The sequence below is a fragment of the Neovison vison genome, chromosome 1 (assembly GCF_020171115.1).
Source record: "Neovison vison isolate M4711 chromosome 1, ASM_NN_V1, whole genome shotgun sequence".
Lineage (NCBI taxonomy): Eukaryota > Metazoa > Chordata > Mammalia > Carnivora > Mustelidae > Neogale > Neogale vison.
The window spans coordinates 15636768-15654854 of NC_058091.1; the positions used below are offsets into that span (position 1 = coordinate 15636768).

At 47.2% G+C, this 18087-nt stretch overlaps 1 protein-coding gene across 1 annotated transcript in view; it reads right to left on the bottom strand.

Moving 5' to 3' along the window:
* The window catches only part of MTHFD1L (methylenetetrahydrofolate dehydrogenase (NADP+ dependent) 1 like), a 186223-nt gene that overhangs the window by 112759 nt on the left and 55377 nt on the right, over positions 1 to 18087 (bottom strand). Inside the window, exons 14-19 of the mRNA XM_044244055.1 lie at positions 17313 to 17420; positions 16386 to 16460; positions 15002 to 15104; positions 10418 to 10494; positions 5159 to 5299; positions 2261 to 2329 (exon numbers count right to left, since the gene is read on the bottom strand). Coding sequence (XP_044099990.1) covers positions 2261 to 2329; positions 5159 to 5299; positions 10418 to 10494; positions 15002 to 15104; positions 16386 to 16460; positions 17313 to 17420 — 573 coding nt within the window. The remainder of the gene's footprint in view (positions 1 to 2260; positions 2330 to 5158; positions 5300 to 10417; positions 10495 to 15001; positions 15105 to 16385; positions 16461 to 17312; positions 17421 to 18087) is intronic.

Genomic DNA, 18087 nt, shown 5'->3' on the forward strand with positions numbered 1-18087 from the left:
TGAAATCAGGAGGAACGTCCCAGACAGGAAGAGAGGATGCGGGAAAAGGAGGGACGAGCCAGGTCCTGAAGGGTTTCCAGCCGGAGCGAGGCCCAGCGCAAGCCACCCAAGAGCTCTAAGCAGGAGGCCGACAGGAGCGATTCAGTTTCCAAGCTCCCGGGCAGCTGAGCAGACAGAGGATTCTGGAGGAACGGCTGTTAACAGCAGCCACCGTGGCAAGGCGGGAGGTCACGCTGGAGGCCAAGGCGGCAAGAGAAGTGGACGGGTCGGAGACGGGTCAGGGAGGGAGGCTCTGCAGGGACGGAGACGGGCGGGGGAGAGGGAACCAGACTCTGGGTCAACTCCTAGGATTTTGGCTGGAACCGCTGACTGGGTTTGAAATCAAAGACCCTATTTTATAACCAGGTTTGATATGCAATGGCTCTCAGCAAGTACACCCACAACTCTGAAATTCTGAGGTCAGGAGATTCAGAACAAGAGTTGGGGGGTCAGGGAGCGCCTGGGTGGCTCCATGGGTTAAGCATCTGCTTTCGGCTCAGGTCATGATCCCAGGGTCCTGGGATGGAGCCCTGCATCAGGCGCCCTCCTCAGCGGGGAGCCTGCTCCTCCCTCTGCCTCTGCTGCTTCCCATGCTTGTGCTCTGTCAAATAAATAAATAAAATCTTTAAGGAAAAAAAGAGTTTGGGGGTCAGTCCATGGCTGATGGGAGGGAAGTACAGCTGGAGAAGTGAGGGCTCAGACCCTCTCACATTTAGAAGCTAAGTGAAGGCCAGGCCAGCAAAGGAGACAAGGAGGGGGAAGGAAGACAGTGGGAGGCCCAGAGCCACGAGGTGTCCCCGAAGCCAGAAGAACCAAGTGCTCCAGACGGAAGAAACATCAGCTGGGTCAGACCCTGTGAAGAGACCACACAGAGAAGGACAGAAGAAGGAAGAACTGGTAGCACAGAGGGACAGGTGACCTGGACAGGAGCGTCGAGGAGAGGGGGAAGCTCAGGTCAGGCTGAAGTTATGAGGAGAGCCAGGGGACATGCGGAGACCCCGGCCACAGACATTAATGTCTGACCGTGACAGAGCAGAGAACGGAGCAGCAGCTGTGCGGGGACACTGGATCCTGGCAGGTTTGGGGGACTGTTTTGTTTTAAGATGGCCTCTACCAGAGCATGCTTGCACGACACTGGAATGCCGGGAGAGAGGAAGGGGCTCACCTGCGGGAGGGAGAGGCCCCGCGAGAAGGTGCTTGCGTTCTCCCCTCCCCGGCTCAGCTCTGCACCCTCATCTCAGACCTTCCAGCTCTGGCTGGTTCTGCCGTATCTGTCCTGTGGCCTCATGTCTAGATTCTTGCTCTCTGCTGGAGCCCTTCTGACCGGAGAGCTCATCCCTGCCCATAGGCCTTTGCGCCACATGTCACCCTCCGCCCACAAAGCTCTTCCCCCGTCTCCTGGTCCGTTCACATCGCCGGGCATCAGACGCCACCCGCCTCACTCTCTGTTCTCTCATTTCCTCCTGTTTTTCTAATTCAGTCCTTGCCACCAGCTGACATGCTATGTATGGACCCATTTCTCGATCATCCATCCCCCCCACTGAAGGACAAGCTCCAAGAGAGTGGGACTTGCTGTCCTAAGCTCCCACTGCAAGGCCTGCCCACATGATGGGCTCCATGAATACTGAATCTTCACGATAACCCTACTCCGTTACTATCACCATTTTACTCGGGAAAACAGAGGCTGAGATTAGTAAATACTTGGCTGAGGCCACAGCCAGTAAATGGCGAAAGTTGCACCCAAACTGAGCTTTCTCTTGGCTCAATGAATGGACAGATGGAGACTCTGCTCACCTTCCTCCAACTTCCTTGCTCCCTGGGCAAGAGCAGGGTTAATCTTACGAGAAAGGTGGCGTCAGCATGCTTTCTGCGAAAACTTTCTCAGCATGTGCTCTATATTTTGCTTGGGAAAAAAACCCCAAAGAACCCAATAATGATGATGAGAAGCTAAGTCCAAAAGAGGCAAAACAACAAACATCCCATAAACATGGCACCTAACTCACTGACGTATTCGATACGGAGTTTTTAATGTTTCTACTGTGTTACCCAAGGGAAAGAATCCTTACATACACTTTTAACTTTTTTCAGATGACCCGGGACTTATTTGGATGCTCCCCAGGGACCCACATGGGCTGAACACGCTCGCATCGTGTGGGGACGCACACCCGATTGGATAAACGCAATCTCTGCCAACAGTTTCCGTAGCGAGAAAGTCACTCACCTCCAGGGTCTGCATCAGATTCGGTTTTATTGCATCTTTCATCAAAACCGTCAAGGCACCCGTGACTCCCTGAAGGAGAGAAAAAAGAAACCTGCTTTAGACTGTTGACAAAAGGTCATCCGTGCCAAGGTGACTCTCGTGGCCGTTTCCGGGCAGCTGGCCTTGTAGGTGGACATTCCCATAGGCGGCGGTGCTCCCGTCCGAGCCGCAGGGGACATGGCACGGCTGGCTGGACCCTTCTCGCCCCCACCAGAGTGGATGTCAACCATTCCGAGACGTGAAGGGCAAGTGGCAGTCCTCACCTTTTCTGAAAAAACCTTCCTTGGTGGTGTTTACGAGGCTTGCCCTACAGCAGATCTTTCGGTCTGCCTTCCGGGGTCTTCTGGCAATTACGCACATTATTTTTTCATTATCAGAGATTATACCATTGCTTGAAGAAATCCGGTAACATATGAAAATCAGGCTGTTGACCGAGCGGGAAATGAAAAGGGATAAAGGGAAGTGTCTAAACGCACCCATGTTTCTAAAAGCGACGGAGAAGCCACTGGTTTCCCAGTGTCTCACCCCACAATCTAGAAGGCCCTCAGAAAACGGCTATTTGGAAAAGCTTCTCATTTTCCACCCCGCTGCTGCCTGAATGGCTGGAACGGAGCTGATGCCCCCCGCACGTAAAACACGGCTGCCTCCTCCCAAGCCTGCAAAGCTCTGGGTGGGGCTCCCGCCGCGTCCCTGTTCCCCATTTCTGGAAAAGACAGATGGGAGAAGGAAGAAACAGGAAAGAAATTGGAGAACTATGGAACAAGCGGGCCAAAGAAGGCCACAGGGAAGCTGTAGAGAGACAAAACCAACAGAACAAAGCCCTTTCACCTTTTCTACAGACGCCGGCCAAGTGCCTTGGCTGCACCGTAAGGCAGCAACGTGTGTAAATACCGTGGGAACATCGCCTTGAGAAGATAAACGTGGCACGTCACAGATCTCAACACATCCGAGGGCAGAATCTCGAGGGTTTAAGGTTTACAGGAAAATCCAATTTATTTTCTGCTTTACTGTACAAGATAGATGTTACACAAAATGCCACCAACCTATTATAAGCAATATTAAGATGTTTTACTGTGAGACTCACTGGCTAGGAAGAGCTCAAAGAAATTAGTTCTTTTCTTTACACAGAGCAGATAGAAAAACAGCCATCTGCTGAGCTTTCTGGATGCTGCGTTTGCTTACACTTCCTGGTATAAGCAAGAAACTAGAGGCGGAAGGAAGGTGGACACAGTTCAACTGCCTCAGGTAGCACACACCTGCTGATTTTCCCGAGACATCTCTTATCTTCTGTTGTTCCAACACACTATGCTCAAGCCCATGCCGACAGCAGCTATAGGGCTGTCATGGTCACTGTGAACTCAGCCCCTGTTCCATGTCCCGTGTCCAGGGGGAGAGAGTTTGGACACATTCTTCCAGAGGATGCCCGGAGACAATTACCTTAGAAGAATCACTGAGAAGCCATCTACTCGAATTCTCGTGCAAGACCTAAGTCCTTTTGGTCAAATCAGAGTATATAAATATTTATAAAGGAGTGAAATGAAAAGACGGAAGCTCTTAAAATCTACCTTTAAAGACCAGCTATTGATAGTTCCAGCTGGCAGGAAACATAACTGGAAGAAGTTAGGCGCTTTTTGTAAAAAAGAGACACGAAAGATTAAAGAGCGTAAACTTGGGGTTTGTTTGCAGAGCTAAAGTTTTTGTCATACACATGTGAAAATAAATGTAGGGAAATCATGTTGCAGATTAAGTTTTAAATTATTTTGTATGTGTATTTATTGATATCCAAGATTAAGAGATACAGGGAAATGTATCGAAAGAGAAACCGTAATATGTTAGTTTATGTAGACATGTCACCATGTTCGTGGTTTATAAAAAACAGTACCTTTAACAGCAACCTGGATTTGGGTTTTCTCATTAAGCTTTACATGAAGCATCCTAGGAGCTGCTAACAAAAATATCTGATTTAGTGCCCAAGACCTATGAGACGAGTCAGTCAGATTCTTCTCTTCCAAAGTGGCCAAAAAGTGATCAAGACACTCTGGCAAAGGGGTCCAATTACGCCCTAAGCCCTCGGAATTAAAATATTAATTTGTCTTTTCCCTTTCCAACCATCAGCGTGCATCTGAGCTGCCATCATGGTACGTGACCCGTATGTGGGAAAGTTGCTGAAATTTAGGGTGCTCGATGGCTTTCCCGATGCCTCCGTCCCACCTACACTCACGCACGTGAAACAGCTATACCAACGGGGCTTAAGGTAACAGCAAAGATGGTGATGACGAAGAGGGAAAATGATGGGTGTGCCAAGTTAGAACGAGCGCTACAATGGGCAGTGACGCACCAGGGTACCCAGAAAGCTAACGGGAGGCACTGCTGCACTCGAAGGGGAGCTAGATGCTCAGGATTTAAGGGGATTTGGGTGTCATACCCAAATATAAAGAAAGCACAGAATTAAACAAACCAGGGCCAATCTGCACCCTACGCTCCCTTCCTTGAAGGTGGAGCCACTTTCTTCTTATTCTTTTGAAAGGCGATTTTCCTCCATCGGGAGCAGGCACTATCGGCCTTCATGAAAAAGCCATGAGCTACCAGGAGGTCGCCCTGCCTGGGGCAGAGAGCAGAGATCGGGGCTGCCAAGAGTCCTGAAACGCTTGGAAAATACAAGTCACGTGCTGGGGTTGCAGCCAGGGACAAGCACATCACAGACGCCGTAAGACAACAGGCCTGTGAGGGGAAAACGTGAATGGAGACATGGTCTGCGATGTCCGTGACACAGGCTGGTAAGAAGATGACCTCCATTCTCCTGAACACGGGCCGGGGACAGGGCGAGCTCTCTAGAGCTCCTGGGACGGACGCACTCACCAAGTCTTCCGCTGTCACGGGCTGCCCACTTTTGTCACTGGCCACCACCATTCTTCCCAGCCGCTCCTTCATGTCCGCCAGGCTGTCGGCCAAGGCCAGCACGGCCATGATCTCGCTGGCCACGGCGATGTCAAACTGCGCCTGAAAAGCAAAGGCAGAAGGAGGACTGGTCAGCGGTGGTGCCATATGGACGGCCATTTGCACCAGGAGCCGTACTTCAGCGATTAAGTTCCCGAAGGCCCGGGGGTGTAGCCTCAGTGCGTCGATCTCACACCCTCGAGTGTCTGGAGTGCGGGAAACATGCACGGTCTTGTGCCTGGTGTCCTCTGCGGCGGGTTCTCTACCAGTGGCCACGCTCTTCCTGGATTTTGTTCTGCGGAGCAGATGCCGCCGGGCTGGGCCGTGGTGACCCCCGCCATGGCACTGGGTGGTTGGCTTTTGTAGCATGTCTCAGACGTGTGATTAATGGCCAATGGGGCTGACTGTCTGACGCATGTCTCTTCATGACCGAAAGTGGGGCCCTGAAGGCAAGAACTTTGGGAAGGCTTACTCCCACGTCCCCAGCATGGAGGACGGTGTGTGAAACAGCAGGCACTCAGTGTATGGACTCTAAATAAATAGCTGCTGGCCTCCTGCACTGTTGTCATCGGGTGTCTAGGGGGTGGCATCTGTCTGTCCAGCAAAGAGATGAGGAGCAGACAGTGAGAGATGGTGCTGAGGCCAGTTTCCCAGAGAGCTTCCCAGAGCAGTGTGGACACCCCATTATGTGTATCCCCCCAAGTCAAAGGTGACAGAGAATCAAATTTCAGCTGTCCGTGGGGGCTCGGCCCCATCAGACCTTGAAGCAACCGGCAATGAATGCTGGACAGCAGCTACTTTCTATGACATACGCCTGGGCCTTGCTGGCTCTCGCTGCAGGCTGTAGATGGTCCAATACGAACTAACAGAGAAACAAGGAACCTGCCTTCCTCCTCCTCCTAATTCAGCCACTGGACAAAATCACTTCATCAGGCTCTGCCTATATTCTCTTCTTCCCCAGGAGCCCGTGAGGCAGCCGAATGCAAGCTTACACAGAGAAAAGGGCTTTGCCCTGGTGGGGTGACCTGATAAGACATTTTATTGTCCATTTCCGTCAGCGACAAGAAAGGAAATGAAGGAAATAAGGAGCTTTCTGGCCGCTTCCACGTTGAGATTTCATTAGTCACTGATGTAGTGAAAAAAATATTACCCGGAAGTCAAATAAAACTATGCTCAATTATTACATTTTCAATATAATCCATTCCAAACACCAGTGACTTGTCATTATGTGATAGTTAGAATTCTCTACACCACTTTCCCTTATAAATAGTGCATATTAAAAATGCCTGAAAATTCAGAGGCTTTCTATGCAAAACACGAGACTAGAGATACTCTTAAAATATTAACTATGTAAGAAAATAGTATTTATAATACACAAATAAGTTCTACATTAGTAGTCATTATAACTTCAAAATTTTCTACCTTGAAAAACATCAAAAAACAAATTGGTCAATTTAAATTATCACTTATTGGGATGCCTCATGGCTCAGTGTGGTAAGCGTCTGCCTTTGGCTCAGGGTGCTGGGATCGAGTCCCACACAGGGCTCCTTGCTCAGCAGGGAGCCTGCTTCTCCCTCTGCCTGTGTGTGCTCTGACAAATAAATAAATAAAATCTTTTAAAAAAATAAATCAATATCCCTTATTAATTTTACTAACAAAGATGTACTTATGATCAGGCTGGTCATTTTTGTTTTGCAAATAAAATATTTCAGAATCCTATACAGAGATTGTTACTGTTTTTCACAAATTTACACGAAGGACAATGTACGATGTTGGATGAGTGTGATCAACATGGCTCTTCTGAAAGGTAATGTGGGAATGTGTGTCAACACTGGGAATCTTCTTCTTTGACTCTCCACTTACAGATCTGGGAATGTGTCCTGAGGACATCGTCAGACCATCTACACAAATATGTATGTAATGTTCCTGCAGCTTATGAGGCCAATGTAACCAATACCCTGAGTGCCCATTTACAGGAACTGGCTTAATTGGTTACAGTACATCCGCAAGAGGAGTATTATACCGCCATTAAAAAATGATACAGCGTTACCTTTACTAACATAAAAATATGTCAGGGGCACCTGGGTGGTTCAGTCGGCTGAGTGCTCAACTCCTGAATTCGGTGCAGGTCAGCATCTTGGGCCATGAGGTCGAGCCCCACATCAGACTAGGCTCAGCGGGAAGCCTCCCTCTCCCTCTGCTCCTCCCCTGCCCCCTTTCTTTCTCCCCCTCTCTCTCAAATAAGTATGTCTTTAAAGAGACGTATGTCAATAGAGTCTTAGGGTTAAAAAAAAATAGGTAAAGCTCTTAAATATAATCTTTTTATTGAAAAATAAATGTAAGCATAAAGCAATTCAAGATAGAACCTTGGGTAAGTTACTGAAGATAATACGCCTGCCTTTCCCATTTGTAAACCAGGCTTACAGAACTAGACGGACCTTGTGTAATGATTACAAGGCACTGGACAGGCATTCACATCTCAGCCATTACTGACCTCCCATTTCTCCAGTACCTGGTGACAATACAAAAATACTTGGAGAAAACAAGAATCACTCCTTATGAATCACTCCTCATTCCCACCCCTCTCTTCAGAACTAACTCATGTCAAAAGTGTACATCTCTCTAGCTGTGTAGTAGCTGTGTAGTCTGTGTTTATATACACACATGAGCACGTACACTGGCTTTTTCTTAATAGAACCTGAATTAAACTATTCGTACTTCAAATTTTTTTCATGCGTCATTTAAAAAAAAAATCTTTCCATTTCACAAGTAGGGATGAGACCTCTACTTGTCACTTTCCCTACAGGCACTATAATATTTTCACCTGCTATACCTGTGGCACAGAACAATGCACTAGTGGTACGTAACTGTCCCTCGTGACGGATGTTTAGACTGTTTCAAATTTCACCATTCCGAGGAAGGCTGCAATTAATATCCTTATACATTGGGATTTTGTTTGTTTGTTTGTTTTTTGCACAGGAGCAGAAATTCCTTTATTTTTTCTATGTCCTCAAGCTGGAATTCTTGGGTCATTTCAAATTTTAGTACAAACAACTATCATCCAAGAAACTTTACTAATTTAAACTCCAATGAACACTGTATAAATGCCTCTATGTCGTCTTACTCTCAGTAACATTCAGTAGTGATTTATGTGTTTTTATAAGCTCACAGGTAAACAGTACCTCATAGTTTTACCTTGCAGTTTTACGACCACTTGTTGGCATTTTGTGTTTGCAAACTGCTCTTATTCTATTTAGCAATTACTGAACACCTTCTACTGCTATATAACGAAGTTTGCTGTTCTGATGGTACAGCAGGAAGAGAGAAGACAAAAACTCCTGCCCCTTAGAAAACTCATATAAAACATCTGAGGAGGGGGAGGCAGAAACATGCAAGATAAAGAGAGCAGGCAAAGGAAAGAGGGAGTTTTGGGACAGGCAGTGCCCGTTTCTTTCTCTTTTAAGATTTCATTTATTAGCGAGAGCACATGAACAGGGGGAGGGTCAGGCGGACAGGGAGAAGCAGACACCCCGCTGAACGGGGCTCCATCCAGGACCCTGAGATCATGACCCCAGCTGAAGGCAGCCACCTAACTGACCGAGCCCCCAGGTGCCCCCAGGCAGTCTGGGCTGTAAAGGGGAGCCTGAAGGCCGCACTGAGAACAGTGGGCCAGGATCACAGCGAGGGGGCTCTTCTTCCCTCCAGTGCCCGACTCCTTCGTTACAGCTAATGCAAACATTCCCTCCTGCCCTGTTACTGGGTTGTTTTTTTTTTTTTAAGATTTTATTTTTTTATTTGACAGACAGAGATTACAAGTAGACAGAGAGACAGGCAGAGAGAGAAGAGGAAGCAGGCTCGCTCCCTGCTGAGCAGAGAGCCCGATGCAGGGCTTGATCTCAGGACCCTGGAATCATGACCTGAGCCGAAGGCAGAGGCTTTAACCCACTGAGCCTCCCAGGTGCCCGTTGTTACTGGTCTTTTGATGTTTTTGTAGATGTCAGCTTTTCACGTTCAAAATCTTAACTTTTTATGACGTCAAAATGATCTCTTCTTTCACGTTTCTGGATGTCACGTCTGTGACCGCTGACACGAACAGCAAGCCCTGCCAGGTCCGCCCCGGCCCAGCTGTGGCCTCTGCCTTCTCTGCTCAGCGGGCCTGGCAGCTGCTGCAGCCCTCCTTCTCCTTGAGGATTCTGGGATGCAAACTCCTTTCCCTTCAGAAGTCGGGATCCATTTCCCAGGGCCACCGGCCACTTGGTGCCATTGGTGAGAAACCCGAGGCCAGCACAGGGCTCACTCCTGCGTGACAAGTTTTTGTCTGTGGCAACTCTTCGCAATCTGCTTTACCCTTAGCGTTGGTGTGAGTATCACACTCTCCCTGTGCGGCAACTGGTAGCTCCGTTGTTAAGCATCTGCCTTCGGCTCAGGTCATGATCCCAGGGTCGTGGGATCGAGCCCCATGTTGGGGTTCTTGCAGTAGAGAGTCTGCAGTAGGGAGTCAGTAGGGAGTCTGCTTCTTTCTCTCCCTCTGCTGCCCACCCCCGCATGTGCCCCACCCATCTCTGTCAAATAAATAAATAAATAAATAAATAAACAAATAAATAAAATCTAAGGGGAAAAAAAAAAAATCTAGAGGCGTGCTATCCCTGACTGAAAAATCATAGAGTGATTTTATGCTCCCTAAGCATCCGTCTCCACATGAAATGGAAGTAAACATCGTAACTTACCTTCTGCAGTTTCTGCTTTTGGGTAATAGGACATTATTCTTCAAAACATTTCAGGCTACTAAATAACAAGGTGTTTACTCTTTGGTTTATGAAACGTGAGTAATGTGTTTGAGATTTTCTTTTTTCAGTTGTTATGCAGAGGTAGAATGAACTTGATGGATTTACAATAAAATATGTAAAAATTTATATTCAAAAGACACCGCGAGTGGTTCTTCCCAGAACTACAACTGAAGTCACCCAGGAAAAGGAGAGTAAGAAAATACCAGGGCCGTTTTGCCTCCTGCACCCCTCCCAGTCCTGCTGAGGAATGGGAGCAACACCTTGACATGATGAGAAACACCCTGGCCACTGTAGGTGGACGACCGAGAGGGGAGAAGCAGAGAACCCACATCAGGGCTGGCGCAAACCATCACTAGCAAGACTGGAGCCACGCCCACACAGAAAGGTCACGTACCTGCCGGGAATAGCCCTTCTCGGTGGGGGCCTGCCCAATCGTTATTTTTCGTAGAAATCGGTCATTTGTATCCAATACTGAAAAAGAGATAAAGCTTCTTCAATCCACAGGTACGAACCAGCTACCCCGTGCACCTGGAGCTGTCGTGAGGGCCAAGGAGGCCGTGGGGGGCAAGAGGCAGGTCTGGCTATGCTGCCCCTGACGTCCCAGTGAACACACAGAGAACCAGACTGAAAACACCAGGCGGCACTGAGCGCCGTAGCAAGACGAAGGCAGTGATATGACAGGGTGTGTCGGGGTGGGGGGGAAGGCGGGGTGCTGTGTTTGACTAGGTAGTAAAGGAAAACCATTTCCGATGTGGTCACATTTTACCCTGAACCCGAGTCACAAGAAGAAGCCAATTTTGGTTCTGAAAGCGTTCAACGCGGAACCACCGCAGGATGCAGCCACGACGGTCCTAGGTATACAACCCAGAGAGACACTCGAACACGTCTCCGAGCATTCACATTCACTGCGGCATCCTTCCCAGCACCCAAACGTGGAAGAGCCAAGTGTCCATCCGCAAGTGAACGGGTGAACAAAATGTGGTCTGCAGACGATCACACAGCCCAAACCAAGGGAACGAACAACCACACGGACAGACATGGGAATAGCATGCGTCGTGAAATCAGCCGGAGAGAGAGGACTAACATTGCATGATCCCACTGACGTGAACTACCAAACTCACAGAGCGAGAACGTGGAACAGTGGTTGTGGGGGGCTGGGGGGAGATGGGGAGTTATTGTTCAATGGGTACATAGTTTTTCTTGGGGATGATGGAAGGTTCCAGGTGTAGAGTGTGGGGATGGCATAACCCCCGGAAGCCCAGTGAACGTATTTAACACCACAGATCTTACACTCATAAACGGTTAAAATCTCATGATATGTATTATTTTACCCCAGTACAATAAAGCAGTAAGGTGGGGAGGGAGGGAAGAAGTCAGCTGTGATTAAAGCAGGCACCAATTTGTATGGCTTTCGCTGGTTTGTCTGAACGGCGCGGACTTGCATTTGTTTGTGGAAACTAGGTCTATGGAGTGCAAACCGGAATGACAACGGCAAGAAATCAGCGAGAAGGATGCGGGCTTCACTAATAATTCACGTGGCTTCCAAGAATAAGCTGCCCGCCGCGACAACGCATTAGATGGCCCTGACATACTGACGGCGAGAATTCTGTATTTGGGGACTGAGAGCATCTTAGGATGAAAAATGTCAAGCTTTCCCTTCTCACACGAGGCCTCGGCCGGCCTGTGCACCTTGCCCTCCCATTGTTCCCTCACTGCCGGAGCCACTGTCCATGCGACACGCCCTCTCTCTCACACTCATGTACACACTCAGATACACACACACACTCACGCGCACACTCAAACTTCACACGTCAAACACATACAGGCCTGGATGGTTTAAGGTCCAGCCAGAGTCTACACAGAGCAAGAAACGCTTTTTGAAACTCCCACTAGCTAGTACTTATCGCCAAGACCCGTGGCCCAGTCCCGGTAAAAACACTTCCCACTCTGATGTGCGGGATACGCGATCCTGGCATAAGACGGGTATGATGCTTGCGCTGGAAATTCAGCTGCTGTTACTGAGCAGAGAGAACACAAACCAACCAAAAAGAAAAAAATAAAAAAGGCTGGCAGGATCCGCTCGAAGCAGGGCCATTGGAAGGCTGCGTGTGTTACGGGGTCCCAGCAGGTTCCGGATGCTTGGCGGGGAGACATGTGGGTGTGTCAGGGCCACAGAAGAGATGGGGAAATTAAATTCCTACACACAAGGTAGATACCAGGATGGAACCTAAGTTCGTGATGCTTCATTCCGGCCTCTCAATGTTAGAGCTAAAGCTGGATGGTGCAACACAGGTGTTCACTCCAGAAGAGTCACTGAGGGCGTGTTGTGCCAGGTCCCACAAAACGACGAACCAGACGTCAATCTCAGATCGGAAGCTCGGACTCGCATGGGGAGATGGAAGGCGCAGGAGAGTGTGGGTCTGCGGGGGGCCTCGGGCACTACTCTGCTGCCTGTGTTCTGAGGAACACCCATGGCAAGCGGAGTGGTTTCCTGAACAACAGCGGTTGGGATGCTGGGCGGGTCACGGCACTTGGTCAGGGCATGGCCACTGTTTTCGTTTCGGGGACAGAGCTGTCACGATTCCGTGCAAGGCTTGCTGCGGGGGTGTGTGTGTGCTGGGAACAAGGACCTGATGTCACTTCACTGGGGGTGACTGAGGCCTGTGGGACCTCTGTCTAATGGCCTGGAGGTGGAAGCACCAATGAGACAGGAGAGAAGAGAAGACCGTAGCCCCCCACATGGGAGTGGCGGTGCTCGGGGAGGCAGGGCTCTTGCTCCTCTGGGAGCTACAAAATGACTTGGTGGCTACTGTTCCTTCTTCTTCTTCCTTTTTTTTTAAAAGATTTTATTTGCCAGAGAAGGAAAGAGAGAGAGAGAGCGTGCAAGCGAGCACAAGCAGGGGGAGCAGCAGGCTCCCCAGTGAGCAAGGAGCCCAATGCAGGACTTGATCCCAGGACCCTTCGATCATGACCTGAGCCAAAGGGAGATGCTTAACCCATTGAGCCACCTGGGTGTCCCTATTTGTTCCTTCTTTTTACATTGTTTCTGGAATAGTCTATTGGCTCTGGTCCCATGTTACTGCCAGGCAATGAGGCCCATAAGCTTCTGAGAGGAAACACAGGGTGAAAGAAACACCAGTTACATTTCCTCCAAAGGCAGAAAGGAAAGGCTGGTCCTTCCATAAATCCACACCATTCGTATAGTCCAAGACGAGGTGTGCAGCCCCACACCATCCCTGAGTGTCCCCCAAGTCATATAAGAAATTAATCTCATCATGAGGATTACGTTATTTCTAGGTCAAACCTCATACTGCCTTAAAAAAAAAAAAAAAAAAAGACTCTACATTAAATGTCCTCAATTCACTTGGTAAAGAGTTCCATTTTTTATATTAATTCCTGGGAGTCAGAGCCAAACTACCTAGCAAATGTCATTCTAAACTCCTCCAATCCAGGTTGCTTGTTGATACCCATAATATTTTCTTTACTTTAGTACCATTAAACAATCACATAATTCTCGTGTCTATCTGGAATAGCTTTTGAAAAGCTGTCACTTCCATTATTTAAAAAAGCAGGCTTCCCAATAAAATGCTGATGACGTTCATACCCATTATTACAACTGTCGTTTCTCTATTAAATAATAAATTGTGGTTCATTCATAAAGGAATATTCTAGATCCATGTAAAGTTACCATCACAATAAAGAGCCAATGAAATTGAATGTGCTACTCGTAACATACACGAAGCTGGCAGGATCCAAAATCTATAGACTTATAGGTTTTATTTAAAAAGTTATATTTTTATAGATTATATATATATATATATATTCTATATAAAAATCTATAAAATGTAGACAAAAAAAATTCTATATATTTTTTTCAGTTTCCAAAATGGCGTTCCTCTCCCTCAGCTTGGGAGACAAATGCTCAGAACACTCCTGCTATGGCTCCCATGATGGCGTCTACTGACGGCTTGGGCAGTACCATTGAGTTTGCAAGGCACTCTCTTGCGGCAGCAGAACCAAGCCAGGCAGACTTGGCTAACCACTCTTCCATTTTACAGATGAGAAAACGGAGACAGTCGCTTGTTAAAAGCTGCACAGCTCCTCCCCGGTGGAGCCAAGACTCAGCCTCTGGTCTTTGTCTCTCCATCTCCCGGTTTACGGGGAAACACTAGGCTCCTCACAAACTGGTTGAACAGATTCTCAGAAGGAAAGCTTTGTGTCCCCTTCGTGACAGGGGGGACCCAGGCTGTGTCCAGGAGAGTCTAGGCAAGGGGACGGGGTGGGGACGGGGAGTGCAGACAGGCAGAAGGACGAGGTTCGGCCCAGCTGTCTGGAAAGCAGACATAGAGGAAAAAGCCCCTTGGGGCCACGTCGTGGGGATGCTTCAGGCCAATCTTCCTGGCCGCCTCCGTGCCCCACACGGGATTTTATCACACATACTGCAGGCTTCTGAGCAAAGGGGTGACAGAAGAACATCTCTACATTCTGAAGCTGCCTACCGGCGAGATGGCTGTGTGCTCTCAAGAACATCTACTACAAGGTCACAGCAATCAAGCCGGCATCTGATAAAAGAAGTTCTGCTAGTGGGTAGGAAGGAGGAAAGCGAGGGGGCAGGTCTGAGGAGAACGTACAGAAGGGTCAGGCATCCAGACCTCCTGACCCTTCCAAGACCCTCTGAGCTTCAGGCGCTACTACCCAGGGAGAAGAAAAGGGAGTAGCGCTCCCTGGACGTGTGTCGGGGGAGTGAATGGGACAGAGCCAGGAGGAGCAGCGGGCTCCAGAGGGGGAGTAACTCTGCCTTCTACATAGGAGGCGAGGGTGAGCGAACAGGGGCAAAGACCGTTCTTGAAGCCCACAGAGGGATTCCGGATCCCACGCTGGGAGGGCGAGGGGAAGACGTGAGACCGGGTGCCTGGGAAAGCGATTTCACGTTTGCAACTGGACAGCTGTCACCCCCGAGCCCACAGGCAGCGCCTACCTCTCTGCCACGTGATGGTGGAGGGGTCGATGTTGAGACGGGCGAATTTCCCGATTTCCTCTTCCGTCAGGGTGTTGGGATCGGTCTTATTTATTCCCAGTTTCTAACGATGAAGGGGGAAATATGTGATCGATTTTAGCAAGGAAGAGAAAGCAAAACGTACCCCAAATGATCCCTGTTATTTTATGTCCTCCATGGCTCGGAAGTCTTTTTAGAACTACACTGAACTAGAAACAAAACAAAAAAACCCGAAACTACACTGAACTTACAATAAATTGTAGGTGAGGCCAATTCTTAAACAAATACCCAAATATCCCTGAAATGCAAGACAGGGATATTTGTAACACACCCTAAATGACGCTGAAATCAGGCGTGGCTGCTGGGACAGAGAACACGACTTGCTGCTGTCTGGGCCCGAGACTATCAGGACTGGGTGACGTGGCCACGTGTCCTCCACACAGAAGGGACATCGGCTGCTGTCTGTCTGCCCCCCCGTTCTGGTTCATTAGCTCTTCTTTCAAACACCAATACCAATAATTCAAGTCAAGGTGATGCCCGTTTTTTAAAAAACAAGTTATCTCTAGTACTCTGTGAAAAAAATGTCATTAAAACTCTGAGTGCATCCATTTCTGTAAAGGAAACATGTTCTGAAAGCTCCTGATGAAGCGTAAGAAAATAATCGGAAAGCACGAATGCCAACAGGAATGACCACCATGTTGTGGCTGCTGGGGTTAGTCCAGCGCACATGTTCTCAACAAACTAAACTTGGTTCGGAGGCAGGATGGTGAGTTTTTAAAATCCATGATCGCCCATCAGCGGCTGCCAGTTTTACCATTAAAATTAGTTTTCAGTCTCTGAAAAGAGCAAGGGGGAATCACTGTGATAAGTAGGACAGCAGCAAACAGAACTAGGAAATGATAATATGGGTGAGAATTAAGATTGCTTTAACTAGTACAATCTCAGTTAGCATCTTCCTGCATAAAACCTGACATAGATACATTTTCTCTGAAAATGTATCATCAGGGAAAATGTATCTTATTTCCTAGACATTAAAGAAAGTTCATGAAAGAGAAGGGCTCTCAGAAATTCGATTTGTCAGTGGACTAGGTATGCTAGGTGTGCAAAGCAGTCCTCTCAGTTGATAGTGGAAGGAACAGAGACCTCAAAAGGGGAATAGCCTTTCCACCAGCTCTTTGGTATAATCAGGTCTGAGGTTTCTGGTTCTCTTCTATCTGTTACGTTGCTCTGTCTCTAGACTTTAACACCTCAAAGAGTGTCTGAAAACCAAAGATCAAATCAAGTTCAAAATTGCTGGTTTTGATCATCTTTCTGACTTGTCTCCACGATTATTTTCTTCTGGGAGAGCCAGGAAGTGCAAACTTACTTTCAGCCGAGCAAGCTGAATGCTTGAAAACTCTCGAACGCCATTCACCGAAGGAACGAGTCGATTATACAGCGCCTAAAAACACAAAACAAAAATAAAACCCCGCAAAAACTTAAGAGCCAACTATGAGCTTGGATAATTCACAGGATATGACAAAGTTCATTACATTTATGACCAAACTGTTTAGATTAGAGACCCTATTAAAATTCTTGGCTAATATAAACCATGCAGCCTTAAGTTCTATTGTTTTAATAAATCTGACTAGATCTGAAATAAGGCACATTGCAAAGACTTTGCATAAATATAAATATTTCTTTATCTACATAGCCTCACAACCACCAAATTAATATTTATCTATATTTGGTTTCCAAAACTCACAAGGGATTACTTTGATTGGAGGAAGTCAAGACCCATGTAAATATGCCAGAAAGTCCCACTTTTATCCATGTCCTCTGTCTATGAACAATTAGCACCTAGGACTCTATCCCCATCAGGTGTTTGTTTACATCAGCTGTGTGCACCTGAAGCCCAACAAGGGGGTCTAATCCCTTTCAAAGCACATCTAGAATGGCTACATGTAACATGACAGTATAAAAGATAACTTTCTAATCCTCTTAGTACAGACCAGGGACTGGACCTTTGAACAGAAGGAAGAGAACTGGTCTATCAACTGCCTTTAAAACTGAAAGTCCTGTTTCAACATACAACTAACATAATTCACCCAACAACACAGCAGGGGTCATAAACTCATTTGAGAAGCGGACCAAAGCATGGATCTTCTCCCCAAGAAATAAGGACATGTAGAGTTCACAAAATGTTTTATATAATTTCAGACAGTTTACAGACTCCAAAGTTTTCTCACGAACTCAAGAATGTGGAAATCCCAGGATAAGATGCCCAAAAGGGCCAGCAAGGAAACTTTCTCACCTTATCGGTTTGAGAGTTTTCATGTAAAATCCTCGTGTCAATAGCGGCGGCCAGGAGGTTATTGGCAGCAGTGATGGCGTGGATATCCCCGGTCAAGTGAAGGTTGAACTGTGAATGACATGAAAACATCTTTCTACTGGTCTCAGACAAGCACGGCAGTGTTCCAGGGCTTTCTGAATAAATAAACTATTGCACTAATTACACATAGCCTTATCATGAGCTAAGTCCACAAAACAGCCTAAATCAAAAAATCAATGTCAGAGTTTTCCACTAGACAACAAAGAACTCTTAAGCCGACTGGGTCACCACAAAGTCTTTCGTCTTTTGTTCTTGGGTTAAGGGTGAGACATTCTGATGCCCTTAATAATCAGTTTCCTTGTTTTCATGATTTAGAAAATAATGTCACATCGAATATACTTTAAAATGAGGCAGAGAATAAAATAAACAGTAAAAAAAGAATAATATATGACAGAAAGTCTGAGAAGTAAAAAAAATGATATCACCCTCAAGACTCTAGTCTGTTATTTTCATTTTGGTCTTAAGTGCATGCATGTTTATTATTTGTAGACTGGGCATACTTATAACACATTTGGTAACTTTTCATTTAAGGAACTTATTACTCTATGTGTTTTAATGTAATAATCTTGTTTATATGTAGTTACAGTTCACAGAGTCTATATAATGGATAGATGTTCCAAAAGTTTTCAGTTTCTTATGTCTAGATATTTAAATTGCAACCCAATTTTCACTTTTGCAACGAAGGCTACAATTATAA